This window comes from Macrotis lagotis, chromosome X (assembly GCF_037893015.1).
Source record: "Macrotis lagotis isolate mMagLag1 chromosome X, bilby.v1.9.chrom.fasta, whole genome shotgun sequence".
NCBI classification, from domain to species: domain Eukaryota; kingdom Metazoa; phylum Chordata; class Mammalia; order Peramelemorphia; family Peramelidae; genus Macrotis; species Macrotis lagotis.
The window spans coordinates 300,873,266-300,893,089 of record NC_133666.1 but is presented as its reverse complement, the minus strand read 5'-3'; the positions used below and the strand labels follow the sequence as shown (position 1 = coordinate 300,893,089).

At 32.9% G+C, this 19,824-nt stretch overlaps 1 protein-coding gene across 1 annotated transcript in view; it reads right to left on the bottom strand.

The window, feature by feature from the left end:
* The window catches only part of MBD2 (methyl-CpG binding domain protein 2), a 73,151-nt gene that overhangs the window by 14,527 nt on the left and 38,800 nt on the right, over positions 1-19,824 (bottom strand). Inside the window, exons 4-5 of the mRNA XM_074203717.1 lie at positions 6,068-6,158; positions 4,311-4,488 (exon numbers count right to left, since the gene is read on the bottom strand). Coding sequence (XP_074059818.1) covers positions 4,311-4,488; positions 6,068-6,158 — 269 coding nt within the window. The remainder of the gene's footprint in view (positions 1-4,310; positions 4,489-6,067; positions 6,159-19,824) is intronic.

Below are 19,824 nucleotides of genomic sequence, written 5' to 3'. Positions count from 1 at the left end.
GAATATGTTGTATATATAAAGAGCCTATATCCCACAGAAACTTAAGACTGAAATTCTATTGTAGAAACAGGAATACTGGGTATCAACACAAAGACAATTATAAAAACATAAATATCAATACTTAATAAGATCATATATTTAGAGATGGAAGGGTCCTTAAAAACTATGCATTCCATAGTTTCAAACAAGAAAAATGAGATTCAAATAAATAATGTGCTTTGTCCCAAGTCAATCAGGGAATAAAAAATAAGTAGAATTTTTACCCAGATCCTATGACTCTAAATCTTTTCACTATAACAAACTGCCTCTAACCAAAGGTGATAGTTCATTCCATATTAATGTGAATAAAGAGTGAGTCATGGTAATTACATGTTCAGACAATGTAGACATGGAGGAGGGGGATGAGGGAAACAAAATTACATTTCCAGTTAAGTCAGGAAATACTTTGTAGATTGATGTGAAAATTTTAAGAATATCAGAATTGAAGAAAGGAAATATGCTAACAAATTCACCTATAGAAAGGTGCTTGTTTTAGAAGAGGGAAAAAATATTTTAGGAAGAAAAACCAGCTCCAAATGGTAGAGAGGGGAAAGAACCAATGCTAACAATTGAAACATCATATTTTATTTCATTAAATAACCAACAACAAAACAGACTTCATTATTCCAGAGAACTATAAAAAGTTCTAATTTTAAATAGTTCTGTTACCTTCTAAAACACATTTCATAGGCTATTTTTAATCTCCAAACATTCTCAAAAGATAGTAAAGAAAACTTTAATCCACACACTGAACTTGAGACAAGATAATTCAATAAAAGTAAACCACATTTGTAAATGAGATTATAACATTGAAGAAAAAGCACCAAAAAGTAATAAAGTATTTATTCTTAGATGTTATTTTGCCTGATGCATTTTTTAAATTAATTTCTTTTACAGAAAAGCTAAGACATTTCCATGCACATGTGAACATATACATGCACATATACACACTCAAGCATAAGCGCCAACACACACACACACACACACACACACACACACACACACAATCATTTGGAGCATCTCTTGAAATTAAATTCTGAGCCAAAAGAAATAATGTTAGCTGGTATGGAAAGCCTTAAAGATAATTTAGAAATTGTTTTAAAAGCATGCTGGAACCATTCCCAATGTGATTCACCTTCAACATAAAAGACAGGTTGACATAAGAGTTAAATATAGAACTTAGATGTTAAAACCTAATCATATATATGACTCATTTGGAACTGTTTTCCATGTTAAGCATGCATTCTTAAAAATCTCTCTTCTCTATTTTTGTTTATATAATTATTAAAATTTTAGAAATTATCATATATAAGATCATATGGGTACTTGGTAATAGAGTCAAAGATGAAACCCAGATCTCCTGACTGTAATTTTTGTACTTTCCTCATGACATCACACAAGTTCCTCTTATAGTTATCAAGTCTTTAGAAAAGTCTAATAAATTGTGACACTACTCCAGAGTCACTTCATACACTATGCTATGTATATTTTTTTATATCTCCTAAAAATGAAAAGATGAGGAAAGCAGAGAATATGTAGGGAGAGAAAACTGACCTAAATTTCAACAAAGGTGAGTTTTTAAATTTTGATTGAATTTAGGGAACAAAGAAAAAAAGAATTCAAAACAAAGTCTTAAATATCTTCAGATATTTGCTTCTTTTATTTTAAACCATAGATTCTTTTTATTGTAATTATAAAGAGGTAACAAAATTAAAAGAACAAAATAACAAGAGACTTGATATAACTATTAGGAGAAATGAAGGAAATCTGAATTGAAAGGTGATGTGCCCCTCCACTAGCTACTCTTGAAATTGAAACCATTTCTCTCTGCATGAAGTGTTTCCTGACATACTTAGTCCTCCCTACTTGATCATCTTGACTTGGTCTTGTCACTGGATTCTGCCAACACACTGTTGACATTTTAATGGCACTGCTACATGAGCAATGGGAGGAGGAGGTGGTATATGTCCTGGGGAGCTGTACAACCTTTCATAATTATCTCTTTGAAAATCATAATCCAGGTTAAAAGAAGAGTCACACATCTCTGCTGCAGAATGCTTTTCCTCAGTTCATTTTTGGCTCTGTGACCAGATTAATATCTAGTAGTTGACCAGTAATTATTCTGTAATCTGCTCCTGCTACAGCAGCATGAGCACTTTGCTCATTAACTTACTGAACAAAGGAAAATCCTTATGAACAAAGCAGCCCACAATCTTGCCATACTTCAAGAAGATGGCTTCAACATGTCTTCTGACCAGTGTGTTGAGATTACCAATGAAGAAACAAGAGTTCATGGAATGGAGTCAGCCTTGTTTGTGACACTGCTGACCATGGTGTCTGATGGCAAGGTTCAAACAGCCACAAGTGTAGTTGAAGATAAAAAAAAAAATCTCACTAGTGGGGGAGGAAGAGAGAAAAGGTTGGATTCTGAATCTTCCACTCCCCAATGCCATAGTGGTAAAGAAATGGACTACTGCTCCAGAAATCTCCTTTTCCAAACACTACTTCTCCAGCTCCAGATCCTCACTGCTTTTTAAAAGAACCAATGATATCATGAGATGATGTTTTGATTTGTGTGTGAAATGGATTTAAGTGGGGCAGAGTTGCATAAAGTTTTCAGCATCACTCTCTCTTCTAGTCACTGGAGTACAGTGGCAAGAAAAAGTCAAGATGATAGAGTAGAGTAGAGAAAGATTAATGGGAGAGAGAGAGAGAGAGAGAGAGAGAGAGAGAGAGAGAGAGAGAGAGAGGGAGGGAGGGAGGACAGGCTTCTGTCCTCAAAAAAAAAATAAGGAAATTTGGGAGAGGGGTGATTTGGGGACAGGGTTATGAGTAAAAAATGTGCTCTGTTAAGTTTGAGAGGTTATAGGCTCATCCAGCCCAAATTATCCACTGGGAAACTAGTGGTGATACTAGACTGGAAATTGGGAGAAAAAAAATGGACTGGACATATAGTTCCTAAAACAATATGTATGTAAAGATGATAATTAAACTATGATAACTGATGTCACCAAACTGAATTTTATAGCAAGAAAGAGGGAAGAGCCCAGGACAGTGTCTTGGGGTTCATCCATATAGAATAATTTGAATGAAGATTCAAAATTAGAGACTGAGAAGGAATGATTAGATAGGCAGAAGGAGAGCCAAAAGAGAAGACAGTGTTAAGGGGAAGGAGTAATAAGGTTGGAAGTCATAGTGCATAGGATTTATTTTAAGAAGAGTATAAAAGAGGAAGGATTGGAAGAAGTCATTGTAGACAACTTAATAAGTTTGGATCAGAAAGAGAAGACAAGAATTTCTTAATTTCTAAGGATTTCTTAAACATGAAGGAATTTGGGGATGCAGAGAAAAACTTGGTATATAGGGAGAAAATAAATATTGGGGACTGAGAAGAAGAAAAAAATCAAATAGATGAAAATGATGTTGTGTGTGTATGTGTGTGTGACAAAACAGGTATTAAGGGGACAGCTAGGTGGCACAGTGGATAGAGTACCAGCCCTGGAGTCAGGAGGACCTGAGTTCAAATCTGACCTCAGACACTTAATAACTGCCTATCTGTGTGACCTTGGGCAAGTCACTTAATCCCACTGTCTTGTAAAAAAACAAAAAAAAGACAAAAAAAATAAGTTTCCTACTTATACCAAAGCAATTATTGAGGTATGAGATAAAATGATATGCCTAGAAACAGGAATAATCAATTTCTCCCCTTAAGTACAACTAAATCAACACAACATGCTTGTGAGATACTTCCAAATAAAAGACTAATGTGAACTGTGATTAGAAATGGAATGAATGTAAAGCAAGGCACAACAAAGCCTACAAAAGGAAAAAAGCTAAACCACAAAGTACTGATAAAACAACTAAACATGCAAACTAAAGGAAAAACACAAACCAAATGAAAAACACTACTGGACAGACATTCATTTTTGTTATCCTTTTAACAGTTTTAAGTGTCAATACAATAACATGATGGAAGGATCATTTATTATTATGTTTATTCCCATTAAGTAGTCTATGATTTAGGAAATTAAGGCAAATATTAATAACTATTTGACAGATGAGAAATAAAAACAAGTCATATGTTGGAATAAGAGGGAACCTTATAGGAAGGACCCTTTAATTCAACACTCTCATTTTACAAAAAAGAAATTGAAGTCAAGGGAAATTTATTACCCAACATTAAAAAAAAAATTATCAAGTTGCAAAGATGGGATAATTTCTAATAGTGTTGATTCAAAGACAATGCAATTTTATGTTAAAAATCACCTTACCTAATATCTTCATCTGTAACAATAAAGGCTTTGCAAAGGGGTTGAGATGTATTAAGCCAAACAGCAGGGTTTTTTTCCACAGCAGCAGAGATTTGCCCTGTTATTGGTGCAGAGCTGGTGTGCAAAGCGCTGGCAACAGCCGATAAAAGAGTTTCATCATTATTACCTGGACCAACCCCTAAAAAAAAAGGTTAACAAGAAATTAACAAGATATATTAAATATCTGGGGATACCTTTTTTTTACTTTTTTTAGGTTTTTGCAAGGCAAATGGGGTTAAGCAGCTTGCCCAAGGCCACACAGCTATGTAATTATTAAATGAGACTGGATTTGAACCCAGGTACTCCTGACTCCAGGGCCAGTGCTTTATCCACTTGGATACCTAGCCACCCCTGGGGATACCTTTTTGCTTATTAATTTTGTTTTCTTTTTTGCAAGACAATGGGGTTTAAGTGATTTGGTCAAGGTCATACAGTTAAGAAGTATCAAATGACTGTGGCAGAATTTGAATTTAGGTCCTCTTAAATCCAGGACCAGTAGGATAGATTATTTTTAATGTGCTGCAGAAAGCAACATCATATTAACGTAGCAGAAAAATCTTAGGAAAACCTATATACCTTAGCAGAAAATCTTAGAAAACCTATATACCTTTCATACATACACACACAGACACACACACTCACTTTCTAAACATTAACATGAAATTACACTACGAAGATGACTGAGCATTTTAATAAATATCCAAAATAACCAAAAAGACTTCAAGGCATTATACTTTTATAAATAGGCTATATTTCCATGATCTAGTTTCCTTTTAAAGTAATATTATATCCAATATGTCCTTTGGTCCTCAAAATCTTATAATTTATTTTAGCATAATCCAGGCATCCATGCTACCTCCAGACCATCTTTATTTTAAGCCACCTGTGTTATAATCATTAATAAAAATATCTCAATAATCATTATATCAAAGCTTCAAAACTATGCTATAGTAATACCTTTTATAACTCCTGCAACTCTAACTCTATCTTTCATAAATACCTATTAAAAACACCCAAAGTGACAGAAGAAATGGTTATGAATTAATTTCTATTTAGTTTTATTCACACTGAACTTGAGCAACAAATGCAAAATTGTTGAATGTCAAATGCTTAAAGCAATCCATGAATGTTAATTGAATACTGAGCCATTAATTACCTTTATGTATTTGTGAATAAACCTGTACGTTTTAAATAAATTTCTTTCGCAAGACAATGGGGCTAAGTGACTTGCGCAAGGTCACACAGCTAGGTAATTATCAAGTGTCTGAGGCCACATTTGAAAACTGTACGTTTTTACATTGTCTAAGTCAGACTTTAAGATTATAAAACAGGACAATTAATTTCTAAAAACTAGATTAAGGGATGCCAAAAATACCAAGATATTTCTATGAAAGCTTTCACTGACACAGCAATTGATTGGAATGAACATAATTCTTATCCCTGTTTTCCAGTCCTAATCAAGGAATCAGAACCTGAACTCTGCTGTTTATTAATAGCAACTGCTAAAAACAATGACAGGACAGACACTGAACCAGATGTGATAGGCTCAGTGTAAACTTTGAATTTTCTTAAATTTCTGAGTTATTCATATAAGTGGTAAAATCACAAACTACAATAAATGAATGATAAATTAAAATGTATTTTCCTCAGCTTTAAAAAAGAAAAGTTCCATAAGTGGCAGGAATCCAATAAGGATAATAAAATACTAAATATTCTACCTTGAAGACCTTTTGGAAGTTCCATAGATTTTATAATTTGTTCTGTTACATCTGATGCACTAAGTCCTTGTAGTCTCTTCTCCCAGAAAAGCTGAAAGGCAAACATACCATTAATAGATACAGGTTTGAAACAAAAAGTTAATACATTCATGAATGTATTAACTGAATCATGAAATTTGAACAAGATATTTCTTCCTAAGAAATTCCAATTCAACTCAGCAAGCATTTATTAAGTGCCAAGTATGATGCCTGGGCACAGAAGTGCTAGAGACACAAGTTTTATTTGCCCTGTACATTCTCAAATAATGATATGCTAAAAATGTACAAGTATTACTAAACATTTCAAAACATGCATTTATAATTTTAAATATCCTTACTGATTTAAAATTGTTTTCTCCTTGCTCTATAGTTAGAGAGAACTCTTATGAAAGTTGTCTCCAAAAGATAATTTTGACATTTTTCAATTCTTCATATTCAAGTTACATTAAAATTTTAGCATTTTATCTAACCAGGAAATAAATTATATAGGCAGTAATTTCTCACTAATCCAAGACTTCTTAGGTACCAATATTAATTTATGTTTATTTTTCACTTTAGGATTTACAAAGTGCTTTCCTCAAAACAACCAAGTGATCTGTGCAGCATAATTATCTTCAACCCCAATTTTGAAGATGAGGAAATGAAGGTTCAGAGTGTTTAAGTGAATTACACTCTTCAGAATCAGAATCTAAATCTAATTCTCAACTTCAGGTCTTTCTAGTAAACCACACTGTCTTCTGTCCAAATACATAAATCTTCTAGATAACTGAAGTTTAAACATTAAAAATATTTTTTAAATGTTATAAACAATTTTTGAAGAGAATAAGTCTAAAATTTATTACAAAATTCTCTTGTGGGGGGGGGGGGTTCTGCAAAGCAATGGGGTTAAGTGACTTGCCCAGAGTCACACAACTAGGTAATTATTAAGTGTTTAAGGCCACATTTGAACTCAGGTCCTCCTGACTCCAGGGCCAGTGCTCTATCTACTGTGCCACCTAACTGCCCCTTTCTCTGTCTTCTTAGAGAAACTAAATAGTTCAAAGTTAAACTATATCTTGATAACAAAGGGTCATCATTATTAATCATCAGTTAACAAATGGTAATGTCCTTAAGACCTATTAAAGTATATATTAGTCTGAACCTAGATATCTATGCTTTTTCATTCTTGAGACAGTTCTTGCCTCCTTTTTTTCATGTCAGCCTTCATTATGTCTACCTCTTCCCCTTTCTAATTTTGTTTTTAATTAGGAATGAGAAAAAATTTTGTTCAGTTAGAATGCTATTAAACTCTAATATGATGTTTAAGTCTTTAAATATTTTTAGAACCTAAAATCAACTTCATAAATACAAAATTGGGTCAGAAAGCAGTTTACCTATTAAAAAAAAAACTTTGATGTTTTACTGGATTACAAATTCATTCTCTTAAAGGGAAATATACTGTCAAGAATGGAAAAGGCAATAATCTCTCTGAATTTTGCCCTGACCATATATGGAATATTTTGGTCAGTTTTATAGGAAGAATTCAGGTAAACCAGGGAGTGTCCAGAGGAAGGCAAGGAGGATGGTGAAGATTATCAACATCAGAATCATGCCATGCTTACTTGAAGGAACTGAAGATGTTTAATGTTTAGTATAGGATAAAAAACAAAAAAACAAAATTAAGGAGAAAGATTGAACTTGATCAAGTTGGTCCCAAGGATAGCAGCACTAGGAACAACTGATGGAAACTTTAAAGAGGCAAAATTTGCCTTGATGTAAGGAAAAAGTTAACTAAAAAAATTTCATTTGCCAAAGAAAAATAATATTTAAAGGCTCTTATCTCTCTAAAATTATGAAAAAATTTTGAAACTTAGCAGAATTACTCAAATTTATAATTACATGATATTTTATATCAGAACAGACATAAAACAAAAACAGAATTGTTTGCCACTGTCAGGGAAGAGAGCCAGGTGAGAGTCAAATCAAAGATAGATTCTTTGTAGATGAGGGAAGGCTGCAAATAATCCTCTTTACAAATCATACCACACTGACTGCATCAAGTCCAAGAACACTAAAACCTTCTTCTCAATGATTACTCAAAAAATAAGGTTTTGGCCTAATCAAACACAGGAAAGAAAACATGGGGATGAAGAATGCCAGTTATGTAGACTATAAGGTATAATAACATGGGCAAGAGCTATTCCACAAAGACAATGAGTTGGATACAGAACTGAGGAAGAGGAGAATAGGCTGGAATGCTTTGGGGAATTCACATATTTCTTTTTTAATAGCCCCAAACTTTTCTCTGAAACAAAGTTCTATCCTTTTAATACCAATATTCCACCAATTTTATAAGGCTGAGTCATAGAACAACACTACATACTCCAAATAACTAAAAATGACAGTGACTCAAAGGACAACACAGTGGGTACACTGGGAGAATGAGCACGTTTTACCACATCAAAAGGAACTGCAAAAGATAGGAAGAATAAAGGATATCATTAAAGAAATATATCATTTTTAAAAAGTATCACATGGCAATTATACAATGGGTAAAACACAAGATATCTTACTTGTCAAGAGGTAGGTCCTAAACAGTGAGTTTATGGGACATGGACAAGAGTCTCACACACTAGTGGGGGGTGGGGGGTGTAGGGGAAGTGGAAAGAGAAAAGATGGGTAGGTTGCAATCTACATCACTAGAGGGAATAGGAGATCAGACAGCCATCTGAATATTTGATGCATGCATCCAAGAATGAAATGATCTGACTTGAGAGCTATGGGTCTCTCCCAATACTAAAGGGATTCAAACAAACAAAAATCCACTTGGAGGATATGCTTTATTGAAGAATTTTATTGAGAGGTATGGAAAGGCCTCTGAGGGCCCTTTCAACTCAGTAAGTCTGATTCTGTGAAGCAAGAAGTCTCATTTCAGGGCAACTAGGGTCAAGTGTCTGACGTCAAATTTGAACTCAGGTCCTTTTAAGTCCAAGGCCAGTGCTCTATCAACTCTGCCACCTAGTTGCCCCAAGAACCTCTCACTGAAAACCAGTTACTTGACCTCTTATCTTGCTAATATCCTTTTAATTTTCCCTTCAATCATTTTATTTCAACTCCCCCTTCTCTCTTGAAAACAGAAATAACCTTTCATCTTCCTCCAGTCTCTCCCTGTTTTTAATTAAACAATCCTATACTATAATTATGAGGATACAATGTTGTACTTGATTCTAATGCACAGTCCTAATAGAGCTTGCCAGAAAACTTTAATGTCACTGCAATGCTTACCATTAATTATCCTGACACTGAAGAACTTTTACAATTTGACCAACCTATTTTTCCTGCTTTATCTTAAAATACTTCCCTTATGCTATGGACAAACTATATACTATCATCTACATAAAATGCCTTCCCAAGCCTTTACTCATATAATTCTTGTCACATCCCAACCACTTTCCATTTATGACTTTTGAAATTCTTTTGACCCTTTGAATTCTATTGAAAATGTTACTTCTTCCAAGATATCTTTTCTGATTACTTCAGTCTCAAAATTCATTACACTGTGTTCCATATCTTTATAGAACTTTTTATTTTCTACCTCAGATCAGTTATTTGTATGCCTTATCTTTCTTATAAAATTTTTAAGATTAGAGACTCTTAAAAATCTGCATAAGAAATGTTTGGTGCTTAATAAATGTTTTTCATTGAATGAACTACCTTACCTTCCTCTATATTTATTCTCTCCAGTTCTTCCTCTAGTTGTCAAACATACAGGTTACACTTGACCAAGCTCAAACAGTTACTAATTTTCTCCTCTTCTCAACAAACCCTCTCCAAAGAACAAATTATACCTACCATCTCCAGTGGAGCAAAATTTAATTCCTTTGTCATCTGTCTTTTATAAAATATCCCAAGGTTTCCAGTGACTTGCATCTAATGGAACCAAATAGTTTTTTGTGATCCTCCTTGACCTGTTATAACACTTCTGAATGGTCAATGTTATTTGAAACTCTCTTCTTATTCAAATTACATAAACTCCACTACCCTAATTTTCCTTACTTCCTCTCTTCTTCTTCCCTAAATCCTCTCTTTCCTCCATTGTGAGGTTCCTAGACATCTAATTTATTTCTCCCTTTTTAGAGATGAGAAAACTACGATCTAACAATTTTTTTTGCCTAAAGTCACGAAGATTAAAAGTAGTAGGAATATGACTTAAACACAGGTACTCTGACTTCACAATTCAATAAATGTTCTTTCCATCACACTGCATATTTGGTATTTTTCCTTTCAGCATACACACACACACAAATACAAAATTGTATGTATATTTTATTTTCCTATCAAAGGGATGTTTTGTAAGAACTATAGCCAATGTTCTAGCATAGTCTCTAATCAGAGATATGATTCTAAATGTACCAGTACTGTAGCAATAATAGTATTGCCATTGATACTACTCAATTTTACTAGATATTTCCTTTCTCTAAACTTATAAAGCTTCAATGTAACACTTAGATATTTATATTCTTTTGTTCATAAGTCATCCATTCAGTAGATATCATATCCATTACGTTCAAAGCAATATGTTTTGGGATATAAAGAAAAACAGCGTAACAAAATACAAGAAATTACCTTATACTATCTTCTCCTAAAATAAACTTTGTCTTCAAGGTCAAGGATACATTGTAGAGGACAAAGTAGAATTTTTTTTATTATTATTATCACTGCTAAAAAGCTTCCAATTTTTCATGACCTGGCAATGGAGCTTATTACTTTAGAAATCTACACATAAATCACAAGTTAGGGAAATAATGAAGATGCAACCTGAGGGCATAACAAGTTACAACATGTTTGGAAAGTCAATCTAGATGTACTTTACTTTTTATATGATTACATCAGCTAAGTTGCTAACGTTCTCAAGAAATCAAAAACTGGATGTGCTCTCATAAAATGCAAAACATTTAAAACATCAATTAGAATGCACAAAATGGACAGTATTTTTGTTAACTAAATATTTTTTGGAAGTTTCTTTTTCTAAAAAATGTCTCCACGTTCACAATTCCTAGAAACATTGTTGCACCTGCCTTTTAAAGAACATATTTTCAGTTGTGATTTTTTTTGGATTTACCATATGAATTAAATATAAACTGTACCTATACCTAAATCTGGATACTACCAAAGTGGAACCTTCAGGAGCAAAGGAGCATATAGATGTAAAGCTGTAAGGGCCCTGAGAGGCTATCTAATCCAGTCACCTCATTTCAGAGATAAGAAAACTAACCCAGTGAAGGGATTTATTTTTCTAAAGCAACAAAGATTTAAGTGGTGGAGGTGAGACAAATTCAGGTCCTCTGATTTCACATTCATTGAGTGTTCTTTCCAATGTGCAGATTTAGTAAAGTGGGTTTTTTTCCCCCAGCATATAAATAAAAGTGTGTGTGTAAACACATATACATATGTGTTGTTTTTTTACTTTAAAACGAATTCCATTCAAGAACTCCAAATTATATCCTGTCAAGGTCTATATTCAAACAAAAATGATAAGTATTGTGGCTAGATTAAAAAATGAAAAGAAAAATACTATGACTGCTGAGATGTCTACTAGTTAATTGCTAAAGTCATTCATCCAAATTCCCTGAGTTTTTCACTCAGATCAAATTACAAAAGATCAAGACAATCTCTAGAATTTGATTAGTAGTCAGAAAACTCTGATCTTGAGAATTCCATGGCTACTGCTGTCCTCACTTCCTATGGAACAACTGAAAGATTTCTGGATTTATGGGCAGGAGATTATGTGTTCTTGAGCAAGTTATTTCACCTCCCTGTGTCTCAGTTTCCTCATCTGTAAAATGCAGATAAAAAAAATACCTGCATATCTAACCTCACAAGATTGCAATAGGAAATGTGCTTTGTAAACTCAAAGTCCTGTTCAAAATCGTATTCTGATGACTCAGAATGTCAATAAAATGACTCTTAAACTGCCAGTGGAGCCTAAGTTCTGGCAGGTTTGATCATGTTGTAAAAGTTCTGAGTAGACACCTATGATTTTGATTTCTTTCCAAAAGGCCAGCTTAGCCAAGTACAGTGAGATTTATAACCAACCCACTAGGCACTTCGTAATTAATTCTTTAGCCAAAGCAACACATGAAACAAAGATTTATTTTAAGTGGTACAGAGTGCTATGTAGTCCCCTTCCCCTTCAGTGATAAAGAAGTGAAACAGGCAATCACAAGGGTTTAGGGGCCATCTATAAACAGTACACTGCTGATCTCTAAATACAAGATCCTTGTTTAGTGACATATTACTGGAGCAAATGAATCAAATCAATTTTCACATTCTGGCTATGAATGAAATCAGAAGATAAAATAAAGTTGCAGTTAAATGACAATCTGGCTGAAAGACTGATTACAATTCCAAAAAAGAAGAAAAAACTAGTTGCAAATGTGGGAGTCATCTCCAAATCAGACATCTGGACACAGAGTTAGACCACTAATTTATAATCGCATATCAATACCAAACTAAAAGAAAAAGAAATTAAAAAGTGTGCAGTTGAGACAAAAAGCTGTTCTATTTGAACAAGTTATGAATATTAAAATTTAGGAAATGGATAAAAGAACAGAAATCAATACAAACTATCTCCATTCCCTAAAGGCACTGAACAAATGTAAATTATTTGCCATAAAAACAAAAAACAAAAAACCTACACATATCCTTCAGATAGCACATACTTGATCTCCTTCCCAAGTAGGGAGGCAATGGAAAGCCAAGGGCAAAGCTGATTTAGAATGTAAGTTAATTTTTTAAAACTTTATGGATGAAAAATGAAAGATCAGGTATAGGATAATATCTAATTAAAAATGTAAATCAGAAGAAAAACATGCTTACAGAAGAATTGGCACAATACCCACTTTAACAAATCATTCTAAAAACATTTAAAGATGAAATTGGGAGAATGATAATTAAAAAAATATATCAAAATTTCTATAACAAATTGTTTTCTCCATTAATGATAGTGGAGTACCTTATTTTGGACTTTAATGTCACAGTTATCAATTTTTTGAAAGAAAAATACAAATTAAAGGTTCTTGTTTTTAGAATTGTAGAGGATCTCAAAATTCATCAAATCCAGCTCCCTCATTTTGTGATGAGGAAACTAAGACACAGAAAACTTCAATGACTTTCTAAAGGTCACATAAATAACAAGTGTCAGAACAGTGATTTGAACTCAGGTTACTTACACTTTTTCAATCCCTCAGAATAGAAGTGTGGAATTTGCCTCTACCTTAGAGGAGAAAGATGATCCTATCATCCCCCAGAAGAATTAGTATCCACCCCCGCCCCCAGGTCCAAGGGGATTGAACAAGTAAAAGAAGTGAGAAAGAAGTTCTAAGATCATTCAGCAAAAAGACTTTACTTAATATCCAAACCTATGCTAACTGTAAATTAATGAAAAGAAAATACTACATACAAGCTGGAAGCTGGGTCACGAATAAAGGACAAAGTAGGGTATGGATTACCACTGTATTTTTTTTTCAGAAAATAACAAAATAATACAGTTCACAGGAAACAACAGTTTTAAGACCTCACACTGATGTTCCTCCTCAGTGAGTTGCAAACCACATAGTGAATATAGAGATGTACCAGATACCTAAGTTTTATGTTTTCAAGGATTATACACAGGGTATAGAGAAGTAATATTTTCCCATCAAATAAATTGTTATAAGTTCTATTTAAGTTCTAAGTATCAGAGATGTTCAAAAGTTATTTGAGAGTGCCAATACACTACCACCATTTATAACATTGTGAGGGGTCTTATGCTAAGTTTATGGATGAAAAAACATTATAGCCCCAACAATGATGTACACACACTTCTAGAACACTAATTTTTAAATTGGTTTTATATATATATTTGGTATAAATTTGGTAATAATAATAATTGACAATAATATAATTTGGTATAAATAATTTGATAATATAATTTGGTATAAATATACCAAAATTACTTTAAGAAATTTTTCACCTTGAGGGGAATTTTTGGATATTAAATATATAGAAACAATGAATTTAAGATAGGTAATTGACTACTTAAAAAGAAAAATTCCTATATTCATATAATCAGTTGTTTATCAAAGAATGAACAAACTACAAGACATATATCTACACACACAGATATATATTAAGTCCATCTATGGGCTAAAGCTGTTTCTTTAGAACAAAGGTAAAAACAAAAAACAAAAATTACCTGCATCAGGGTGATCACATGCTTCTTGGCAGCCTTATATGAAGTAAATTGAGGTAGGAAAGAACAGAAGCAAATGAGAGGATAGTGACCCCATACAGAAAAGAAGGCATTTGAATTGAGACTTGAAGGATGACAGGGATTCTTGAAAGCAAAGATGAGGAGATTATAAACTATATTATATATGGCTTATGACAATGAATCGAAACAGATGTCTATTTAAAAGGGATATAGTATTAGAAGACCTGAGGTTGAGCACCAATTTTACTACCTATCATATGATCCTGGAGAAGGACCTCAGCTTCCTCATCTATAAAATTAAAGGGCTGAATTAGATAACCTCTAAGGTCACTGTTATAGCTCCAATTCCATGATCCTATGAATCTTATCATTCTTAGCCATTAGTTGAGTCTAATCTCATCATTTTCATTCAAATAATATATCTTGAATGGATCTGGATGAATTTTGCATACCAAACAATTCAATGAAATTATTTTAAAATAAATAAAAATATGATTAATAAGTATAATATACATAGATATAATTCTAATGAATTGCCTGAATGAAACAAAGGATTTTTAGTCTTGGAAAGGACCTGAGAAGCAACCTAGTACAAGCCATATAAAATCATGAATCCCTTTCTTTTAGGTCTCTATGATATGTGATATTTGAGTGATAACTCAGTATCAACATAAAACATTCCAATCTTGGAAAGCTCTGAGTAGTTTTCAAATTTGACTCTACCTAGTTTCCACTCAAAGGCCTTCTGCCCTCCAATACTAAATGGAACAAAATTATTTTTTTCTCTATATAAGGATCAATCCCAACTCCTTCTCACCATGAAAGTTAGGCTAGTTTTTTGTTTTTGTTTTCTGAAAAAGAACTGAAATTACCATTGAAATTAGATTTGACTCAGGGGCTAAAGTTCTAGATTGTTGACAACACTTCTTGCCTGTCTCAGTATAAAACAACCATGAGGAGCTCCAGGTCTTCTCTCAGATGCTTGGCAGACCATGGGGTCGTCAGGGCATTTAACCTTGTTAAATATCCTTATAACTAAATAAATCTTTTATTAAGCGTTAAAAAAACCTAAAAATATCTCATGCTATTCCAGTATTAAACCTAAGCTTCCTAGAGCCTTTCCTGAGTCAGGCGCAGTCCAAAGTAAGATCCTTCAAATATCTGAAGACTTCTATCATATCTCTTACACCCCACTTCTCCTCCAAAAAAAAAAGATAACTACTGTTTTCTGGATTAAATATCCTAAATTCCTTCAACTAGTACTCATAAAAACAAGGCTTCCCATTTCATCATTCTGTCTGCCTTCCTGTGTATAATCTCCAGTGTGTCAATGTCTCTTCTAAAATATGGCACCAGGATTTACACATAATACTCTGACCAAGATAAAGTAAAATATAATTATCATCAACCATTTTCAGGTACAGCTAGGTGGCACAATGGTATAGAGCACTGGAATTAGAAAGACCAGGGTTCTTATAAAACCAAAGACCAAGCTTTTGGGAAAATAACTAATTGAGAAAAACTGCTGGGAAAACTAGAAAACAGTATGACAGAAACTAGGTACAGAACATCTTATACTATATACCAAGGTAAGGTCAAAATGGGTACATGATATACACACATAAAAGATGATACCAAAAGCAAATTAAGGGAGGCTGGAATAGTATAACTCAGATTTGGAGAAGGGAAAAATTTATTACTAAACAAGAGACAGAGAGCATTTATGAGATATAAAATGATTAATTAGGATTATAATAAATTATCCAAATTAAAAAGATTTGGCATAGACAAAACCAAGGTAACCAAGATTAGAGAACAGTAGAATGCTGGGGTGAGAGGAAATTACAGCAAATATCTGATAGAGGCCTCAATTCTCAAATATATAAAGAATTGAGTCAAATTTATATGTGTGTATGTGTTGATATAAGTTGTTCCTCAATTTATAAGTTTCATATATGTGTGTGTGTGTGTGTGTTATTCCTCAAGTTAAAGGATATGAACAGAAAATTTTCAGAAGAAATCAAAACTATGCATAGTCACCTGAAAAAATGCTTTAAATCACTATTGATTAAATGCAAATTAAAACAATTCTAAAGTACCACCCATACCTATCAGATTGGTTAATAATGACAGAAAAGGAAAATAAATGTTGGAGGAGATGTGGGAAAATTATACTGTTGTAAAGTTGTGAACTTTGATTGTGATCCAAATATCCTCAAGAGCAATTTGGAACTATTCCCAAAGGGTTATAAAAAACAATACAAATACCCTTTGATCCAGCAGCGCCCCTAACTAGATCTCTATCTCATGAGATTTTTTTTATAGGAAAAAGGATCTATCTGTACAAAAATCTTTATTAACAGTCCTTTTTTTGTGATGGCAAAGAACTGAAAAAATGAGGAAATAGGGATCAATTGGGGAATGGCTGAACAAATTGAATATAATTGAAATAGAATATGATTGTGCTATAAGAAATGATGAGCAGAACAATTTCAGAAAAACTCTGAAAAAATGTATAGGAACTGATGCAAAGTGAGCAGAACCAGGAGAACATTGAATAGAGTAACAGCAATATTGCACATTGATCAATTGTGAATGACTAAGCTATGGTCAGCAATATAATGATCCAAGACAATTTCAAAGGATGCATGATAAAAAAAAAACACGCTATCAACCTCCAGAGACAGAACTGTTGCAGTCTTTCAGGGAAAAACCTTGTTAAATATCCTCATGATTAGGATACAATGAAAGAAGCATACTATTTTTTGTTGGGGGTTTTTTTTTGGTCTTTTTCCCCTTTACAACATGTCTAATGCGGAAATATTTTTTGCATGATTGTATATATATATATATATATATATATATATATATATATATATATATATCAAATTGACTGTGGTCTCAGGGATGGGAGAAGGGGGAGCAGAGACAGTGGAGGGAGACAATTTGGAACTCAAAATTTTTTTAACATGGTCTTGTTCTTTGTTCTACCAAGCTATAAGTGAAATGTTAGAATACGATATCAAAAATGATGTTATTATGGTTACATAATATGAAATACTGATCAGATATTAAATTTACTTTAAAATGTAATGTCATTATATTTCAATAATAATAATAATAATAATAATAATAATAATAATGAACTGTCAAAGCAGGAAATATTCCCCCCCCAAAAAAACTACAGTTCAAATGTGACCTCAGACATGATTTGTATGGCATTGGGGGCAAATCACTTAACTCCTGCTTGTGTAAAACTTAAAAATAAAATGGCATACAACTCCAGTGCAAACTGTTCCCAAGAAAACCCCATGGACAATCATGAAGAGTCAGAAATGACTGAACAATTAACCAATAACAGAACCACTCTCAGGATCTTATACTTCTATTTATGCAATGTAAGGTCACATTGCATAGTTGACATAACACTAGTGACTAATAGTGAGGGCCTAGTTCTTTTTCACATGAATTGTTTTTAATTAAATCTCCATCCTGGAAATTTATACAATTAGTTTTTCTTTGTTAACTCAAATACATGATTTTTAAATTATCATTTGGAAATTTCATCTTGTTAATATCAGTATTCAAAAACAATTCCTTTGATAATTAATCTTATAGTTTTCAAAAACAATTCCTTTGATAATTAATCTTATAGTTTTCCAGAAATTGAGCTGATAAATTCACCAGCCTTCTTTTTTTAAAATTGGTATATGCTTGTCTATATTTGGCTTCTGGTCTCAGTCCTCTTCTCTTCTTTCTCTGTCCTTTCTTGATGATTTCATTACCTCCCATGAGTTGTTAGCAAATCTGTATGGATAATTCCCACATCCATATAATGAGGTCTCTTCTCCTAAGACTTAGTCCCATATGTAGAATTGTGTAACAAATATTTCCAACTGAATGTCCCATGGTAATCAGAACCCCAACAAACTCAAAAATTGAACTCATTTCTCTTCTCCTAAAATCACCTCTCCTTTGGAGAGGTACTATAGTTCGTAAGTGACCTGTATATAACCTAGGAGTCAAGTCATCCTTAACTCTTGTTTCTCTTTCACTCCTTCTATCTTCTTAGTAGTCAGTTTGTCAATTCTACCTCTGTAATGTCCCTCATATCCATCTCTTTCTCTCTCCTCATACGAAAACCACCCTAATTCAGAACCAATTTTAATATCAATGGATCATTTTGCAGAGGTACAGACTATAGGCATGTAACACTGTATATAGCTGTCTCGTTCTTTTTTTTAATTCTTTGTTACAAGAGTTATTTCTAGAAAATTAAAAGAAGTTGAGATGAAAATGATGCAATAATTAAAATATTTTTAAAGAAGCAATACATTTTTGGCTATCTCAAAATGAATTTATTTGAGATTAGAATCTTCAGTAAAGAAAAATGTTAACTATGAAGAAATGTAGAATATGAACTGTTATTATCTAAACTCATCCTATAGAGGAAAATAAATTTAAATAATAAAAAACAGATAGAAAAATCTACAATGATTCAAATTCAAATTTATTAAAGTTTATTATAAATAGTATAAAACAATCAGCCTGTAAACATAGAATTCCTTATCTAAATGCTACATAGCACCGTGCCTGGGTTAACAATGCATATCACTATTCCAGTAATTCCACTCCTTCTCCCACATAGTCATTATTCATCAGAGATATGAATGATCACAGAAATTGGTATGGTCAGGAAGGGACTTACATAGAAGATAGGCTTTGAGCTAAGGATGAATCAATGAAGAATAGGAAGAACTATTCCAAGCAGAGGAGAAGACTAGATGACCACTTATCATTCCAAGACGCAGATTAAACAAAATACATACTCTCTCCAAGTCCATCCCTACTCAAAAGTTTTTTTCACACAGGATTCCCCTGAAAGTCTATCATATTTTTCTCCCACCTGTCTACCACTCCTAGTTACTTACTATTACTATTACTATTACTACTACTACTACTACTGCTACTACTACTACTACTACTCTTTGCTTCTATTTCTGCTTCTACTTCTGCTGCTGCTACTGTTACTAATACTTCTTTAAACAAGGAAATTCTTTTCTCTATTGATCCTTCATTTCCCCAAATTTACATTCCTCTTATCCTTGAAGAACCTGAAATTAGTATTTAATTGAAGTGAAGCTGTCAAAAAATAAGAACGATGTTCAAGTTTAAGGAATGAGAGGTTTAGGAAAAGAGATCATAAAGGTTAACAGAAAAAAGAGATTAGATAGATAGATAGATAGATAGATAAATAAAATTAAGTAAAATCAACAAGATTAACCAGAGCAATATGGAAGGAACTCTTCCTCTCATCTTTATCAAACAAGATTGAATCAGCAATAAGGGAAGAGGAAGAGAGTGGGAAGGAAAATATTGATAATTTCATTATTATACTACTTTTACCTCCAACTTCTATTTCCTGGGAAAGGCCTGATAGTATATAAAGAATTCCATGCCCATAGTTCTTCACTTCCACAAAACC